The 19,592-nt window shown below is 38.5% G+C and overlaps 1 protein-coding gene across 2 annotated transcripts in view; it reads left to right on the forward strand.

Moving 5' to 3' along the window:
• DNAH5 (dynein axonemal heavy chain 5) overlaps positions 1-19,592 on the forward strand; it is a 244,307-nt gene that overhangs the window by 160,692 nt on the left and 64,023 nt on the right. For both annotated transcript variants that reach the window (XM_036020259.1, XM_036020258.1), the window contains exons 50-55: positions 193-416; positions 2,623-2,821; positions 5,350-5,522; positions 10,116-10,246; positions 13,436-13,589; positions 14,040-14,307. In XM_036020259.1, coding sequence (XP_035876152.1) covers positions 193-416; positions 2,623-2,821; positions 5,350-5,522; positions 10,116-10,246; positions 13,436-13,589; positions 14,040-14,307 — 1,149 coding nt within the window. The remainder of the gene's footprint in view (positions 1-192; positions 417-2,622; positions 2,822-5,349; positions 5,523-10,115; positions 10,247-13,435; positions 13,590-14,039; positions 14,308-19,592) is intronic.

The raw sequence follows: 19,592 nt of genomic DNA on the forward strand, positions 1-19,592 counted from the left end.
TAACTTAATTGAACTTATATCTATTTTTTAGGTTTTAAAAAAACAAAAGAACATACTATAAATCTCCTTAATATGCGGTTATATATTAAAATGTGTAACTATTTGTGCAAACTCCGCATTATAATGTTTTTCATTTTAATTTAGTTGATTTGGGCGGTCAGTAAAAATGTTATGCCTTTTCTCCCATCTCAGGTGTGATTGGGATGGGCTACTACTGTACCCAAAGGGGTTTCTCAGAAGAAGTGAGAGATTCAGTGGCAAAGCTGGTTCCCCTGACACGCCGGCTATGGCAGATGACTAAGATTAAAATGCTCCCTACCCCTGCAAAATTCCATTATGTATTTAATCTCCGAGATCTTTCTAGGATCTGGCAGGGAATGCTGAGCACTACGTCAGAGGTGATCAAGGAACCAGATGTAAGTAATAAATAAGAAAGAAAAACAAATAACATTGTTATTTACCATGCACACTAAATAGTCTCAGTGCCCTGACTGGTGTGGCTCAGTGGGTTGAACATTGTCCTACAGACTGAAGGGTTGCCAGTTCGATTCCTCATTAGGGCATATGCCTGGGTTTTGGGCTTGGCCCCTGCTTGAGGGTGTGTAAAAGGGAACTGATTGATGTTTCTCTTTCACATCGGTGTTTCACTCTTTTGCTTTCTCCCTCTCTTCTGCTCTCTCTAAAAATAAATAGTCTTTAAAAAAAAGTCAGTAATGTAATTTTTAGTAGAATTATGAAAATATTTTGAGATGTTTTAGTACAGATATTCTTTCTTTTCCTGCTTTTCAACTAACATAAGGAAAAAAGTATATTAGAAAATTTCATTTAAAAATTCTACCTAAATTAGGTTTATGTTTAAGGAAATGGCATTCATAGTTATTTTCTATTAAAGAGTAAAAGAAACAATTGTTTTTATTTTTCCCATCATAAGGTATTTTTCTCATACTAAATAATGGAACTGATCACTATTGATTTTATTAAATAGTAGTTTTCACATTTTTTTAATGAAAGTGAATTTGCAGTTCTTTTTTTTTAAAGATTTTATTTATTTTTAGGGAGGGAAGGGAGGGAGATGGAGATAGAGATAGAGATAGAGAGAGAGAGAGAAACATCAATGTGTGGTTGCTGGGGGTCATGGCCTGCAACCCAGGAATGTACCCTGGCTGGGAATCGAACCTGGGACACTTTGGTTCCCAGCCTGCGCTCAATCCACTGAGCTACGCCAGCCAGGGCCTAGTTTTCACATTTTACATGTGATATTTTAACTTAAAAGTGCTTTATAAATACTCAAAATTGAAAAAAGAAGCCATTTTGTTACTCATTTATGATCTTTCCATATAACTAAATGCACGGAAAGAATTATGTATTGGTAAAATTGAAAAGAGGCAGAAGAGTAGAAAGTTCATTTGCCAGAAAAATGAACATTTGTGTAGATGCATGAAAATAACAGTTCCTAGCATTAAGAAATTCTCTTGGAACAAGGAACCAAAGCATGGCCTGTGGGCTCAGGCTGAGGCAGCCTTGGCCTCTCTTTCAGCCTTTTGTCAAACCAAAGTTAAGCAAAGGGGCTTTGGGGGACTTCTCCACATAAACGAGCAGAGACAGGTATCAACTGAACTGTCACTGGGCACATCGTGTTGACTAAAGAAAAAACGTTTGCCCAGCTGCTCACAAAGTAGGGATCTGACTCCCAGGCAAACCATTTTGGTGAAAACTCACTCTCTCTGTTACAGAGAAATGAAAGTCACTTTAACAGCAATGAACATTTTACCTTGATTTTTCCTCAAGGTTATCGATAAATTAATGGCACAATGGAATACAGTTCTCCAGTATTACTTTTTGAGTAGCCATTTCTGGTATTTATTTTAAATCAGCATAAATAGTTTTAGCAATTGGGTTTATCAAGAACTTTCATATTTCATTATATTCGTTTTAGACTCTGGCAACTAAATAGCATTTTATCATTAGAAATACAATAGCTTAAAACCCTTCTTACTTGTACAAAGTTATCAAGTTAAGAAATTTCCACCAGTCTTTCACGTTAAATAATGAGCATTGGCAAGCATTTGTTATTCTTGCTGCAGGAACAGGTGTATTGAACAATTGATTTCCTTTATTTCCAGTTAACTTTTGGCCTTGAATTACCTAGACTAGGCAATTGCCTTCTGATAACTCATTTTTTTTTGCCACAAATTACCTTCACATTGTATTAAGGAAATATACCCTTGTAATATCTTAACTGTATAAGTGAGAGTTGTTTATATACTGCATTTTCTGTTATGTTCTGTCCAAATGAATGCAGGCATCTTATCAAAACAGATTCATTAATCATAAACATAAGACGTTTACATAGATTATTAGTTTGTTGGTTGATAAGAATGATTTTAGTATTTTGTCTAGAGATGTTTTCATTTTAATTTAAAGGCTGAAAATGACACTACTTTCTGTTTAGTATTATTGAATGAGATGAATATGAAATGAAGTTAAGTGCAACATATTTTAACCCTAACTTTCTAAAGCATCTTAAATCAGGAAGGATGGTACTCTACAGTATTATGACCTTGAATTCCCAACTCAGGCATGATGGCCATCGGTAACATGTTTTAATCGTGCTTTCTACAGGACCTGCTAAGGCTGTGGAAGCATGAGTGTAAACGCGTGATTGCCGATCGCTTCACGGTGTCTGATGATGTGGCCTGGTTTGATAAGGCTTTAGTAAGTGTGGTGGAGGAGGAGCTTGGTGAAGAGAAAAAACTCTTGGTAGATTGTGGAATTGACTCTTATTTTGTGGATTTCTTGAGGGATGCACCTGAAGCAACAGGTAAACTACTGAAGCAGAATTTTTTCGATATTTTTAATTAATGTTTGAATACAGTTGTATCCATTTCCCCACCACCATTTCCCCTGCCCTACCCACACCCACCTCCCATCCTCAATCCTACCCCCCTTTGGCTTTGTCCATGGGTCCTTTATACATGTTCATTTATGACCCTTTCCCTTCTTTCCCACGTTGTTTCAGCAGAAGCAGAATTTGAAATTCCCCAAAGGGTTATCCGAGGATGGAAGGTTCAGTTTAGGGATGCTGAATTTTTGCCTAGTAAATACCACCAAAATAAACCCAGGACATCCGAGGTGCCCAGTAAATATAGAATGAGTGAATAAATGCATACTCATGGTGTTTAAAGACTAACTAGTTTTTATGCATGGGAGTCTTGGGTCTTCAGGTAGAGTTGGGAGGGAGGGTAGTGCAGAAAGTGCACAGGACTGATGGCTGTCACTCAGAGATAGATGTGAGGAAGGGACCCATATTATGTCAGCTGGGAAAGTCTCTGGACTTTCTCTTTTTTTAACATTTTAAATTTACTTTTAAAGAGGGAAAGGGAGAGAGAGGAAGAGAGGGAGAGAAGCATCAACATGTGGTTGCTTCTCATACGCCCCATACTGGGAAGCTGGCCTGCAACCCAGGCATGTGCCCTGACTGGGAATCAAACCAGTGACCCTTTGGTTTGCAGGCTGGTGCTCAATCTGCTGAGCCACACCAGCCAGGGCAGTCTCTGGACTTTCTTGAACCTCATTCTCCTCATTTATAAAAATGGGAATAGCAATATATGCATCATGTGGCACTGTGGGGAATAAATGAAATGTTACCTGCAGACTGGCTTAGACAATCTGTGGCTCACAGTCACTGCTGAGTGAGAGGTAGCAAAAACGGTAATTGTTATTCTTTGGGTCATTCCAAGTGTTCAAGCTATAAAGAAAGACCTCCAACTATCTGAGAGAGCCATTGAATATAATTGGAAAGGGATGGGTGATGTGGAGGCAAGCTTTTGTGGTTATGGTTTATGAAAAGGTGAGATATATATCCTTTCCTGTGAAAAGAAGTAGTACTCCAGTTATTTTTCCCTTAAAAATAAGTGGGCTTAAGTAGAATATTTTTCTTTCATTCAATGACCTCTTCTATGCTGAGAACGAATTTTAAGCTAATTTCCAGATTTAAAAAGGCATGCTTAAACACATGCTATTTATATCTTTTAAATGGTTGAAAATGACCAGGCAGCCCCTTACTAGATTTAATAAGGATGTTTGTGATCTATCAAGTTTCTGATGGAAAATTGTAAAAGGAGGTTTATTGCTGGCTGTGCAGTTGGAAGGATCGTTCCCCAGAAAGAAGCTGACACATTTCATTTTAAATCCAGTCACACAAATACAAAAATGCTGGAAAGGTAGGAGCATTTGCAAGACAATTAGAATTTATGAACTTTATGTCCTCTCATTCAGAAAGATAAATACTTCGATTATGGTTTCAAGGAGCACAAATGCATTTGAGGGTGGATGGCATCTGGAGGCAAACGCTTAATGTTTTGTGACTTCAGAGCACTTTGTTTCTCGAAGCTTGAGTCGAACATTTATGGGATGGTGATGTGACTATTGGAATTCAATTAGTGAGAGCTTTGCAACTAGGCTAATCTTAATGATTATGTTAAATCAATTCCCTTGCTTTGTCATACAAAGGTTAATATACAGTTATCTTAGGGCAGGGTCAATTGAAAATGACTATGTAGTATTGAATTTGGAGGATACAGTCACTTTCTTAGTACCCAGTGAATTTCTAAATTGTTATTAGTATATTTGATGTGTTACTTTTGTTCCTGTTACTGTTAATTGACAGTGAATTTACATATGCTTAGTTTAGCCTTTTCTTTGGTGTTATGCTTTGTAGTCAAAGTTGGAAAAGTGTTCAGCCGATGTGTTATGTTTCTAATTAAAAATGTATTGATTTTAATACTTTCCCAGGGAAATAATTCAATGTATTTATTTATTTAGGAAATCATTATTCTTTTTCTCTCAACCCTTTACTTCCATTCTCTAAAATTCACTTTTGTCCTCACCACTAATCTAAAATTTCTAAACTATAAAAATTGCCTGAGCAGATGCAATGACCTCTTTATTATGATTAAAAAATCACTTAATTCTTGACCTCTGCTGCTGATTTTGATATTAAATTCCTACTTTTTTTGATCTTCATTTTGATGATTAGAGAATATTTCTGGTAGGATCCTTGAAATACCAATTTTCAATTATAGATACAAGTTAAATTTAGTATTTATAACATTATTTGAAATTGGCCTCTTCTAGGCAGGAAAGAACTATGATAGCATATTGATTACAACATTTCTAGTGCTTTTAGTATTGTTTGCTTCTATAAAAATCCATAATATGACATTTAGATGAAAATCAGTAACATTTAGGGTTAAATTGTAGAGCTGTGAGTGTATTAATTTACATTGAAGGAAGTAGTAAAGCCCAGTGAGTTGAAGACACTTAATTGATTCTTCTTCCCAATCCCAGGAGAAACATCTGAGGAGGCTGATGTGGAGATGCCCAAAGTTTATGAGCCAATTGAGTCTTTTGATCACCTGAAGGAGCGTTTGAATATGTTTCTGCAGCTCCATAATGAGAGTGTCCGTGGTGCTGGCATGGATTTGGTATTCTTCGTGGATGCGATGGTCCACTTAGTCAAGGTCAGTGGCCATGCCTATTAGCACCTCCCCCAAGTGACAGACTCTTGGCTTCACACCAGAATTTTTCCTTCCTTTTTCATTTTCATTTCCTAGGAGGATATTCATTTTAAAAATAAACACAGTGCTATATTCCAATTTAATTTCTAAACTGAATGCAACATGTCACACATACAGGTTTAAAATCAGAGCATGTGTACTTCAAATGTGTGATAATTTTATTCAGTGTTGCTCCATAGCTTCCAGCTCAATATTTTCACTACATAGAATCAATGTGGTTGACAGCTGAGTTCAAAGCACAGGAAAAGTGTCTGCTTATTTTTTTTGCATCATGCAAAAAGATAACTATAAAAAATAGTGCAAAAACTTCGACGACATTATGTTAAGTGAAATAAGTCAGTCACAAAAAGAAAATTACTAAATGATTCCACTTATATGAGGTACCTAGAGTACTCAGCTTCACCAGGATAAACAGTAGAATGGTTATTGCTAAGGGATAGAGGGAAGGGGAAATTGGGGAGTGTTTCAACATTCCAGTTTCAGCTTTGCGAGATAAAAATGGTTTTGGAGATGGATGGTGGTGGTGGTTGAACAACAATGTGGAGGCACTTAATTCCATTAAACTATCCCTTAAAAATAGTTAAGATGGTAAGTTTTATGTTAGATGTGTTTTACCACAATTAGAAATAATGCATAAACAATTGACTTTGAGTTGGATGAAAATTCTGTTGGAATGAAATCCACCAAGAAAACAGTTTCCTCTCTGTCAGATTAGTCATTGAAGTATCCATGCATAGGGCAGTTGACCCTCAAAGGCTGGAAGTAAAATATATTATTGACTTGAAAACTTATGTGACCTAATTTATCTGTGATGGAAGATAAGGCCATTTAAAATTTGTTGCTGATATTCTCATGTTGTTTATGTGAATTGCTCCTTCAGACTACTATGTGTCCTCTTAGAAAGAAGACATTTTGAGGCTTTCTTCCATTGCTTAGAGTTGACTAGGAGGTATGATTTCATAATTATAAATTGCCACCTCTAATAATTAATTAATCTCAGAAATGGAGAAGATTGTAGAGGTTATCAAATCAACCCTCCCCATGAAAATGCAAGAGTGGGCAGGAGGCATTTCTGCAAGGATGGGGTAAGTCCAGGAGAGGGAGGAAGACAGGATTTGTTTGTGAGGTTGAATCTCCTAGCATGAGGTATTTAGCCCGAAAACTCTAAGTTCTCCAGATCCTGAAACATCTGTACTGAATTAAAAGCACAAATGTTCTTTCAAAACCAAACATAAATAATATTTTGAATGCAGCTTCTAATTAATAGTTGAGTAAGAGTTTGGTGTTTCAGGAAGAATAGACATTGTATCATATTTGATTGAAAGGAAGAAAAAAAAAGAAAACATTTTCTGAATAGGTAATATCAAAGGCAACTTTATGACTGACTACTGGAGCCAAAATCTAATTGGCCTGTGATTTCATAACAGCTCAAATTGAAAATGAGGTTATTTATGTTAGTCTTGTGCTTGAGGTAGTTCCTTAGCACTTTTTTTTCTGTGTTTCATAGTACAGATGATGAGTGATGAGTATTTCTTTTTTTAAAGATTTTATTTATTTATTTATTTTAGAGAGGGAAGGGAGGAAGATAGATAGAGAGAGAGAAACATCAATGTGAGGTTGCTGGGGATTATGGCCTGCAACCCAGGAATGTACCCTGGCTGGGAATTGAACCTGGGACACTTTGGTTCCCATCCTGAGCTCAATCCACTGAGCTATGCCAGCCAGGGTGTGATGAGTATTTTTTGACTGTGTGCATGACATTCAAGGCCTGGGTGCCTCAGCACAGGGTCTCTGACATTGTTTTGCCTCACTCTCAGAGCCTCTAATGTGTCTGGTCTGGAATTCACCAAAGAATTCATGACTGGACTTTGAGCTAAAATGCTACAGTCCTCACTATCTTCTAGGTTGATCCTCTCTTCTACACTCCTGCTTTCAGTGAATAGTACATCCAAACTCAGTGTCATGTAGGTCTGAGTCTTGAAATATGTGACTTAGTTACAAGACATGATTGAAGACAAGAGAGAGAATTGAAGATAAAATTGCAGGAAAGCAGGATGTGATCTGAGACTAAGCATAATTCTTAATTCCTTCCTTAATTAAGATAGGGATTTTTTTTTAAACAGAGAAATTTCTGCAATATCTCTTTTGCCTCTTTGGTTAACATTCAAGCCCTGACATGTATGGTTTTTTGTGATCTAGTTCCTGCCTAGCATTCCAGCTGCCTGGCTCATACTATGCATAGTGTGTAATCCAGAAAAAACAACTTCTTATGATGAAACACATCTCGATTTCAGAGCATCTCACCAATACCACATTCCCAGCAGGTGCTGCATTGTGTAGATGGATCTATTTACATGTTTGTCTTTCCTAAGGGATGACAAGTTTCATGAGGCCGGGCATCCAGTTTATTCACCTCAGCATTCATTGGTGGAGTGCTGCGGAAACAGGCACACTAGAGAGGCTTGATAGATACGTTTGAAATTGAACCAAGTCCCCAGTACACCCTTAAACAATCCTTTGGCCCCTCATGCCCTGATATTTCTGTACCCACTCCTGAAGTTCCCACTCCTACGGGAAATGCTCTGGGCATCTGCTGACTCTGAGACTTTGCACATGCATCCCATTCCCTTTTCTTAAAATTCAGCCTAGTTTCCACCTGGCATGTCACCTTCTCTGCATGATGAACTTCCAGTCATCTTTCAAGATCCAGGTCAGATTTCAGCTGTACACCTAGGACTTGCCTCTAGCAAGCAGTGTTGTTTCCTTTGCTTCCTGTCCTCCTATTGCCATTATTCCTGTCCCAGCATGTACCACGTGCATTACCAGGTTTCCTTTTGTAGGTCTCTGTCCCCTGCTAGAGTGTGAGCACCTGCAGGGCAGGATGGACCTGATTATATCTTTAAATATTTGTTAATGGAATTCAAAAGTGAATTTCTCTCTCTCACAGTCTACATAAATAGGGCATAACAGCCCTTTTCGAAGGTCTCACTTGATTGTGTTCCCGCCTAGTTCTGTTTTTAACTAGATTATGAGTTTTTTGAGTCTGGTTTTAAAGCCTTCTTTTTGTTTGTTCTTCTATATGTTCATTTGTCGAATATGTGCTAGAAACTGGGAATAAAAAAATTGAATATAAGACGTAGGCCCAATTGCAGGAAAAAAAAAAGATATTGGGACGAAGGGTCCCAATACCTAATTAACAACAATTATTTAAACCTTTAATACATTCACCAGCACCAGCCAAAGGAAATGGTTATGACAAAAGCCATGTTAAGATGTTAAACAAGGAAGACACAGGGCATTCTAATATAGCCCATAGTTGCTCCCTACTGCATTATCTGTGCCTCTTTAAGTAATACAGGGAAAGAATATGGATAAGCATTGGCAACAGTCCCATGAATTCTTGCCAGTCCCACTCCTCCCCTTCCCACAACAACTTTGGAGACAACCACGTGGCACGGGTGAGGAGGAGGCTGGAATAAGGGGTGTGTCACCTCCCTATCTCACAAATTCTCAGGTCTACCACAGACACATGAAAATGGTTTTCATTTCCTGGGACTCACACTGAATTGGGAGAAATAATTCAAAAGCCTATAGTAGTCAATATGAGTAGAGCATAGCTTGTTTCTGAATCCTGAGGAAGGATGTTTAACAAAACCTTGGCAGCGTGCACAGCCTGAGTTACCCAGGAATCTTCTCAGCCACAGGCCAGTGACTCCTTCTGAGCCCCCAGCCCACTCTCTAGAGAAAAGTGGGTATTATAGTAATATCTGAGGCTTAGCCTGAAGTTAGGAGGGAAAGACTCTGTGCTGAATCTGCACTGAATTTTGCACTGAATTTCCTCAGGTGGGATTGGAGGCCTGATGGTGTAAGTAGTTCCTTTGATACCAATAAAAGCCAAAGAAACATGGACTTTTACCATGATGGGGAGGAGTGGTCTGGGGCTACTGACTGGAACAGAGTGGACTTCTGGTCCACCCATAATCACTTCTTGGTAGATATCTTAGGTATCACTGTCTTGACCAAATAATAGGAAGATATTTATATTCATTCTTTAAAAAGAAATTCTGTATCTATGCCAGATTTTGGGAATTTTATTCTCTTCAATGTAAACTGTCATTTTTCAAAAGTGGAGGATTTTCTAATCAACTGTGGGTTCTATATTCCAAAAATACATGTTGTTTTGAAATTTCTGTTTTCTTTCCCATCCTACTGCATTAGGTTGGGCAAACGGAAGGAAACCTGTAAGTCTCCTTTATTTCTCTTCTTGAAGACCCAGAGCAAGCTGCAGTCTGGGCTGACTGCTGACTCATCTTTATGGTCTCCCCTTAGTGTCCTAAAGGCACGCCCCACAGTCCGCCTCTGTTCAGTATTACTGAACACTGTTCTATTTCCGCAATGCTCTCATTCCTCCAACCAGTATCTCTCTCTATCTTGATCTTGAGAAAGCTACATCTTCCAAAATGCCAAGTAGAAGAAATAAGAAAATGGAATGTTTACATGTTGAACGATAGATGCTTTTGCTCTTCCATGTTCTAGATCTCACGCATCATTCGTACTCCCCGGGGAAATGCACTCCTGGTTGGGGTTGGCGGGTCAGGAAAGCAGAGTCTGACGAGATTGGCCTCGTTCATTGCTGGCTATACTTCCTTCCAGATCACTCTGACAAGGTAACAAGATTTCATTTTAATTAACCTGAAATGGATTTTGATAAAAGGTTCTCAGGGGCCACCTGAAATTAAGAATGCATTTTTTCTTATACGTATCTTCTCCTTTCAACCTTTGTTATAAACCTGAAAATTTCACATTAATAATTTGCTTTGAAGACATTTCAGCCTCTCATTGTGGTGAGTAGCTACCTTCCTGTTTTTGTGTTATGCATGATGTGAGTTTTGTGTGTATTCCTTTCGGCTCATATCAGAAGAAGTTTATCCCTACTAAATGTTAATTCGGATTTCAGGAATGTTAGTAACCTGGAAGAATAGAAGAAATTTTGTATAGATTTACTCATTCACACATTTAAAGATGTTTACTGAGCATCACCTGTGTGTCGGGTGCTGGCCAGGTTGCTGGGGAGTACATGGTGAGCAAGGTAAACCTGGCCAGTGTCATGGAGTTTACAGTAATTCACGGGGGACAGACAGCTGAACAACTCCTTCACTAAGATGTGGTACATAGGTGCTCTCTATGAAAAAGAAATGCATGCAGACAAGGTTCTGTTGAAAACAGGGGAAGGGCTCCTAATCTAGTCTAGGGGATGGTTAGAAAAGACTTCGTGGAGGAAGAGATGTCCCACCCGAGACCTGAATGTGAGTCAAAATACCTCAGAGTAGAAGAGAGGTAAAGAATGTTCCAGATGAAAGAAGTGACACAGGTGAAGTCCCACTGGAGGCCCTGGAAGAAGTTAAATGTGGGTGGGTATACAGGGTAAGGTGGAAAGTGGGGAAGGAGGAGAAATGAAGATGTTTGAAGGTGTAGTGAGGGTGTGGAACTCCTTCCTGGAGTGGCAGGAAACCATTAATGAGTTACCACTGGGGAAGGCATGTCGGATTTGTATGCAGTGCAGAAAATGGATGGAAGGAGCTAAACAGAACAGTCATGAGGCTGTCTCAGGGATCTAGGCAAGGGATGAAGGTGTCATGAGTGGTGGCAGTGAGGTTGGAGACAAGAGGACAGATTCAAGAGATCATTAGCTGAGCTTTTGGACTTATCCATCCTGGTTCTGGCTTGGGAAACTGCTCTGCATCAAGATAGGGAATCCCAGAAGGGTTGTCCTCAGTATATGTGTGTAGTGCAGGGAGAATTAGCAAGAGAGAAAAGTCAGCATGGAGAGATAAGAAAGGGGAATTCTGAGAACTTTGGGGTTAACCAAGAAGAGAAGCAAGAGGCTGGTTCGGGAAGTTTAGCTGGGCTGAAAGTTACTAGAGGTGAATTTCTAGTGTAGGCGCAGAAAGTCTTGCTTATTGGGCATTGATCTAGAGCTGTGGCGTGGCCCGTTTAGCTGACCTGTCTCATTGAGGGAAGTCCATGGATACATGCAAAGCTAATTTAAACTTTAAATTACCTTTGTAGGTTTACCAGGCGTATAACGTTAGCCTCTCATATAGCTGAGATACCAAAAGGCAATGTCTTCCCTGAAATCCCAGATCTGCCTGAGAATTGACCACAATATTGCTAACTTCTGGTCTATCTTGACTGACACTGCACCAAATTGCCTCAGTAAAAATATCTTACAACTCGTCTCTGTCTGTGATAAATTACTTGTCATATTGGGAATGCTTCATTATTGATGGAAAGGGGAGGTCAAGACCCCTTCCCTCGTCATAGCCCTCAAGACACCGTCCTACTGCCAAGCCATTACACAGCCATGAGGCTGAGGGTCAAGGGGCAAGAGTCTCAGGTTTGGAAAGGATGGCCATTTATGTGTGGCTTAGGCCATATGTTTTGACCCCCTTGATCCAGGGGACAGGGCTGAAGTTTTCATATATCACAAGAAGCCGAGGAAAGATATTTTCCTTTGCCTTTTTTTAGGGGGCACTCTGTTTTTGATATTCTCTTCTAATCTCTCAGATCTTACTTCTCTAGAAGTCTTCTTAAAATATTGACACACAGCAGGTGGTGCTTCTGGTTCTAGGATACAGGTTATAGATGGCAAAAAGCACAGAGTATAGAAGTTAAATATTTAGTAGCTTTAAAAAATTCAGAAAGCCATTTGCTCTTGTGCTCTGAACTGTTGAGTTTATTCAATGATACAAAGTTTAAATAATAATTGAGTAAGTCTGAGACTCCAGGGCTGAAATATCTTTATTTCCACCTTCCGTGGTAATGGGCTTCTCTGTATTGGGACCTCTGTAACATTCCATGATTACAAGCTCACTTCCACCAGTGTATTGCTTTTGTTAGTGAGAGAAGATTTATACTGCCATATTTTATAATGTTTTTAGCTCTTCTACCACAGTATACTGATCGCTCAGCAAACCCTTTCATGTGGGACCCAAAGATGTCATATGTTTGGAGACGAGGAGGGCACTGTTTACAGTAGGGTATCTCTCTCATCCCACTTAATGAAGGCTTAACATGACTTAGTTTAGTTTAATTTAATCTGTGAGGTGTCTTCTAGAATGTCATTGCAGATGGTGCTTAGTATAGATTCCAACTTGACCTTTCTATTATCATTATCAAAAATTATTTTCACATTCAGATGACATTTTGTTGTGGCAAACATTATATTTTTGTTTCAGGTTTACTTTGGCTCCAGTTATTTTTTGTGTGTAAAAATTAATTATAATGTTTTACAAAGTGTGGAATTTTAAAAATCAATTTCATCTTTGCAAGTAATCATTTTGCAAAATACAGGGTGGGGCAAAAGTAAGTTTACAGTTGTTCATATGGAAAATAATATAATAATTAATAAATAATAATACAAGAATGAATTCCGTGTTTTGTGTGGCTCACAACTGTAAACCCTCTTTTTTTCCACCTGTATATAAATATCAAATTATTATATTGTATACCTGAAGTTAGTATAATGTTATATGTGAATTTACCTCAGTAAAAAAAATAATTCTTGACTCTGGTGAACAGCAAAGCACTCAGAACTTTACCATGATGGTTCACTTCTATTGCTTCCAAAAGAACAGCTATTAGAAACTGAAAGAAATTATTAAAAAGTCAGTTTCATCTTTGTAAGTAAATATAATGAACTGGTAACCATCACAGACAATGAAACACTTACCTGATGGAACAATATCAACATTTTTTTTTTGTTAACTAAATGGCATAAATCATTGGCTTAAGGATCTTTCTTTCCTTCCCATCAAAATAATTTAGCTAATGACACAGTGACCATGTTTTCTTAGATCCTACAACATATCAAATCTGATGGAAGACCTGAAGATTTTGTATAGAATGGCTGGTCAGCAAGGCAAAGGAATCACTTTTATTTTCACGGACAATGAGATCAAGGAGGAGTCGTTTTTGGAATATATGAACAATGTTTTATCATCCGGTGAGGTAGGAGCTCATTCATCCCTCCTGTGTTTTGTCTCTTCAGGTTCCCTCCAACTTTAGAGCTTCCCGTATTTCCTTGCATGGGAGTTTGGAATAAGTGCTATTATTGGGGATTAGGTGCTCAGTATGAAGAATGCCTTTTTCTATTGGGTTTTTCGGAGCATAAAACTCCCCAAATGTGGAGCTATATACATTTAAAACCTCAGTGGGTGCCCCAGGTGAAAAATTAAAAAAATGGAAAAGAAGTTACAAGGAGAGCCTGTGACTTCACAATTAATAATATAATTGTTTGGCTGTTTTAAAATGTGATTTATCTCTTCCTGAAGACTGTTGGTTAATTTTCTAAAGGTGAGTTTAAGAACACAGATGGAGGAAAGACATTTTTTGAGCTACTTGTTTTGATCCATTTTCTTATGTCTGTATTGAATCTGAATGGTGTGCACTTTTTTTCAGGTCTCCAACCTATTTGTTCGTGATGAAATTGATGAAATTAATAGCGATCTCATATCGGTCATGAAAAAAGAACACCCCAGACGTCCTCCGACCAATGAGAACCTGTATGACTACTTCATGAGCCGGGTCCGACAGAACCTTCACATTGCGCTCTGCCTTTCCCCGGTGGGGGAGAAATTCCGAAACCGGGCCTTGAAGTTCCCTGCCCTGATTTCAGGATGCACTGTTGACTGGTTCAGCCGATGGCCCAAGGACGCCTTAATTGCCGGTTAGTGTGGTGGAAATTTTTGGGTCCGAGTTGTTGGTTTACAGTGTTTGTTTCTTTACATTCTGTGCTGCTTGCTGTCTCTGTCCTGGGTTGAGTCAAAAGTCATTTTGCCCAAGATTAGAGGATTTTTGCAAGAGGGGATTCTTTCTTGTTTGGTAGCTCATTTTCCACAGAACGTGGTTATCAGAGAATGAGATGTTCGGCCTGCACCCCTTTGGATTAATGTGTAATAACTCTAGTTCTGAAACTGTGTCTCAGGTGGATCCCCAGGCAGGCTCTGGAGTGTCGCAGGAAACCACTGAGGTTTTAATCTGATAGCATTTGTGTTCTGTTTTAGGTGGGTCGATCAACATAAGAGTAGTTTAAGCCAAGTGTCTCTTGAACGTTTTCTCCTCATGGCTGCAGTCTTGGGAATCAAATCGGAACTCATTATCCAGCATTCCTCTGCTGGTGTCTGCGCTTAAAGAAGGAGGTTCACCAGAGGGTTCTGTGACTGGGGTCCTTGCTGCTTCTGCTTCTGTCCGATCTTCCGTCCTACGGAACATTAGTGCTTCTTCCACTATGTGAATGGAATTGAATGTAAAAGTAGTAAAAAAGACGCTAGAGATCCCTCGTTTAGTTAAAGGTTATTCAGCTTTTTTTTTGGTGAGGAGTTCTGTGTGGATATTTTAGATGGCAGTTACTTAGGTCTCCCGTTTGACCTGTTGTATCAGAACCTCAGGGGAGTACTGATTCAATGACAATGACTTTTAAACTGTTTTGTCTGATTTTTGTATTTTAATAATGAATAAGAGGAGTCTTATTTCCCAGTAAAACCCCACAGGTAGCTATAGTATATAACACAGTAAAAAGTAGAGGAGAGGAAGGATTCTGGAGCCTACCTTCTCAGCCCCCCACTCCCCACCCCTGTCTCCCACATCTGCTCTCCAGTGCTGTGGTACCCAATGAGGGGAAGGGCTGATTAGCTTGTCACACACACACACACACACAAATATATATGTGGATATGTATTTGTTTATATATATTTGGTTATATATATAAATATATATTTATATATAAATTCTTATCCATGGGGGAAGTTTTTTGTCCTTAGCACACTACTGTTGACAACTACAGTTTTCCAATCTGTTGCTTTTAAATACAAATGATGTTTAATATATTCAAAGTACAAATGTACAGAAGATTTTTAGTTTGATATAGTCCCACTTGTCTATTTTTGCTTTTGTTGCCTGTGATTTCAATGTCATATCCAAAAAAATTGTTGCTGGGACCGATGTCAAGGAAGTTACCAACTATGTTTTCTTCTAAGAATCTTATGGTTTCCAGTATTATATTTAAATCTTTAGTATGTTTTGAGTTGCTTTTTGCATATACTGTAAGATAAGGGTCCAATTTCATTCTTTTGCATATGGATATTCATTTTTCCAGCACCATTTTTAAAAAGATTATATTTATTTATTTTTAGAGAACAGGGAAGGCAGGGAAAAACAGAGGGAGACAAAATTGATGTGTGAGAGAAACATCAGTTGGTTGCCTCTCTTATGCCCCCGACCAGGGACCTGACCTGCAAGCCAGGCATACTCCGTGACTGGGAATAGAACCAGAGAATTTCTGGTTTGTGGGTTGACCCAACCCCAGACCCAACCCCAGACACCTAACGCAATGACTCACACCAGTAAGGGCTCCAGTACCATTTTAAAGAACGTGTCCTTTCCCCATTGTGTATTCTTGGCATGCTGTTGAAGATCTAGTTACCATATATGCTTGAGTTTATTTCTGGACTCTCTATTCTGTTTCATTGGTCTATATGTCTGCTTGTCATACTGGTACCATACTGTTTTGATTACTGTAGCTTTGTAACATATTAAAAAACCCAGGGGCTGTAATGCCTTCTCTCTTTTTTTTGTTGTCCCTTAAGAATTTTAGAACTGTTTTTATATTTTTGTTAAAAATATTTCATTGAGATTTTGATGAGGATTACACCGAGTCTGTAGATTGCTTTGGGTAGTTTGGACATTTAAAAAATAATATTTTTCCAACTCATAAACATGTGGTGTCTTTCCATATATTTATGTATGTCTACTTCAGTTTCTTCCATTAGTGCTTTATAATTCTCAGTGTACAAGTCTTATACCTCCTTGGTTAAGTTTATTCCTAAGGGTTTTTATTTTTATTTTTTGATGCACTTTTAAATGGGCTTGTTTTTTTAATTTCTTTTTTGGGTAGTTTGTTGCTATTGTGGAGAGTATTTTTCTAATTTAAACATGCTCAGCCATTTAATATTGTATTTGTAGTCTCTTAATAACTATATTTTTTATGTATTCAAATTTAAATTGGCCGAGTCTCTTAATGAAGCATTTAAAGAAAAATATGCTTCATTTTATTTTGTAAAACTGCTTTCCCACCATTTAATAATCTCCATTTTGGCAAATCTTTGTTTATTGCTTTGTATGGCATTGTTCTGAAGTAATTGTTTCTAAATATCTGTATTTATCTTTACTCTGGCAGTCTTCTATTTCTTAATGAAACTCTGATTTCAAACTTCCAAACTACTACTAAATCAATTAACTTCATTTAGATTTCTCCAAAGTAATTAGTAACGCTCTTCTAGTTTCCACTTTAAATCAGCACATAGTTTTGAAAATAGGCCATCCTCACCTGAAAATAAAATCTCAAGCAAAAGCAATAGCACATATTTGGCATATATATATTTTTCAAAGAAGGACATTTTAATTACGTAAATCACATGGCCCTCTTTGAAAATTACTACTTAATTTACATCATACGTACAAGATTTTGTTCCTGTGAGTTCTACTTCTGCAACTATTTACCACCAATGGTGTAGCACACAGAGAATTGAGGGAACTGCACACAAACCATGAGTACCCATGGTTTTCCAGTGAAAGTATCACACTTTGGTAAAGCTCATTACTCAATAAATATTTTTGAACTTTGATCATCAATTAAACATGCTTCCTTAGCACTCTAAAGACTCTACTTCTTTTGGTTCTATTTGAATTTCAAAATCAAAGTGACTTGGCCTTTGGAGTCCATCACCTTTGGGTTAGAATTGCAAACCTACCTCCTACAGGCAAACTTCTCTGAGCCTTATTAGCTTTGTCTACAACAGTAGACCCAATATTGTCAATCACGTATGGGCGTTGTAAGGATTCATTGATAAGGTTCTGTGATTTAGGATCTTCCAAGGTTAGGTATGCTTTGCCCTCTGAATATATCAATTAAGAATGTGTGTTTGTCTGCAAGAGAAGCAGTGGCTGAAACACATAAGTTGTTTTCCTTTTTCCTGCTACCACGGGAACGTAGAGTGCACAGTTCAGGACAGCACCATCGGGGTCTTTCTCCTGTCCTGCTGTCAGCTTCAGAGTGTGACTCTTGTCCTTCCAGGCTCTGGTGGCTGCTGCAGCTCAAGGCAGCTTGTCTGGAACTTTGCCTTTTTGCCTCAGGACAGGACTCTTCCCCTGGAGCTTTGTCTGAGTGTCATTGTCCAGAACTGGGTCACTTCTAGTTATGGGAGAGCCTGGGGAATCCAAGTTTTAGTTGGATGGATTGCTACCCTGAGCAAAAGTGGGATTTTTTAGTGACAAAGTGAGTGAATGGCTACTGGACAGGCAACTAAAGTGCCTCCCTCAATTTGTTACTTCCACTCTTTTAACCCAAATGAAGTGGAAACTGGAAGACAGCAAAAGTGAGGGACTGAGCCCACTGTTCTCCCTTCTGTCCCAGACATACCACACCTTGTTCCCCATCAAGTGACTTGAACGCACACTCCCAGGATGTAACCCACTGCAACCTAACACACCTCCTGAAGGTGAGCCCCAGTACCGGCGTTGCCGCCTTGGTGAATGGATACTGAACATGACAGAAGGGTTTTTGTGGGCTCTTATCCCTTGGGTCACCTTAAGAGGAAGTTATCTGATCCTTTGTATAACCTTCCCTGCATCAGAGATCATTGGTCTCAGGGAAAATATACTTTAATCCATCCCATTTTCATTCCCTATGATTTTTGGAGAGACAAAAAGTCAACTTGCCACATAAAGAAAAAAGTTACCACTATTGATACTCTCTGTTCATATAAGAAGGAAAATAGTGGTGAACAACTGGAGTGTTTCAGAAAGTAGGCACTTTCTTGAAGATATCTCATAATGCCAAGTAGAGTGCGTATCTGGCATGTAGTGAATATTGAAGCCGTTGTTCTTAATACCTACAAAATATTTGTCATAGGTCAGAATTATTCCTATGTTTCCAGTGCCCAGACTTAAACTTCCTGTAATTTAAATGGTCTCTTTAAGACTTCTGAGTGTCTTAATTTATTGCCTTTCAGTGTATATGGTAAACTGTATTTATAACCAAATTGATAAATGGTCTCTATTACTTACATAGATATAAATTACTGCCCCACAATTATTGCATCAATTTAGTGATCAATTTATAATGGTGGAAAGATACCATTTTTGATTTCTTTGCCACTTGATAGGTTTGTTCACTTGATTCCTTCTCTTTGTCTTTCTTTTTGTTGACCACTTTCTAAATATTTTCCACTCTTATGTATATCATTTAATATTTTAAGTATCTTTAAAGCAAATCCATAGGCCATTTTTTCCTAAGGTTCATAAAGGTGATTGTGGTAAGTTTTAACTGCATAGGTAAAACCCTGTTAGGTTCCTGGGGGATGAGACCAAGTGTGACCTCCTTTCCCACCCCATGGCATCATCCCAGGGGCGGGTGTGGAGCAGACACTTAACGTGTACATGGTGATTGGTTAGCTCTGACTTTGTGGCCTCCTCTTACAATAAGAAACCCTGTTTGACAGCTGGTCCCATGTTTGGCAATGTTGGGAAGATAAAGGTCGACAACAGGAGATTTTTTACCCAAACGTCTTTAAAGGATGCTGTAAAATAGAATTGACTGCAAATGATTGGCTGCCACATTTAAGGACAAGTTGGCCCAGGCATAAAAAATTTTAGTGGTGAACATTCAACGTGTCACATGCAGTCAGAGCCTGGGGGAATTAAGGCTATGACAGATTCTGAGTAAAAAGTGAATGAGATTGTTAAATATGAGTACCAGGTGGGCACTGATTTCTGAGTTATTTCTGCCACTTTTGTTCTTATGTAAACCATAAAGCAGCCTGGCTGCTGACCAGAACCTGCAGCTGTGTAGAGACTTCACTGTATAAGCACCAGAAAACAAAGAATGATAGGCTTAGAGTCTGTGATTGTTTTGTGCATGAAAGGGAAAATAAAATTATTGAAGTCATAGGCCCG

This window comes from Phyllostomus discolor, chromosome 3, assembly GCF_004126475.2.
Source record: "Phyllostomus discolor isolate MPI-MPIP mPhyDis1 chromosome 3, mPhyDis1.pri.v3, whole genome shotgun sequence".
NCBI classification, from domain to species: Eukaryota; Metazoa; Chordata; class Mammalia; order Chiroptera; family Phyllostomidae; genus Phyllostomus; species Phyllostomus discolor.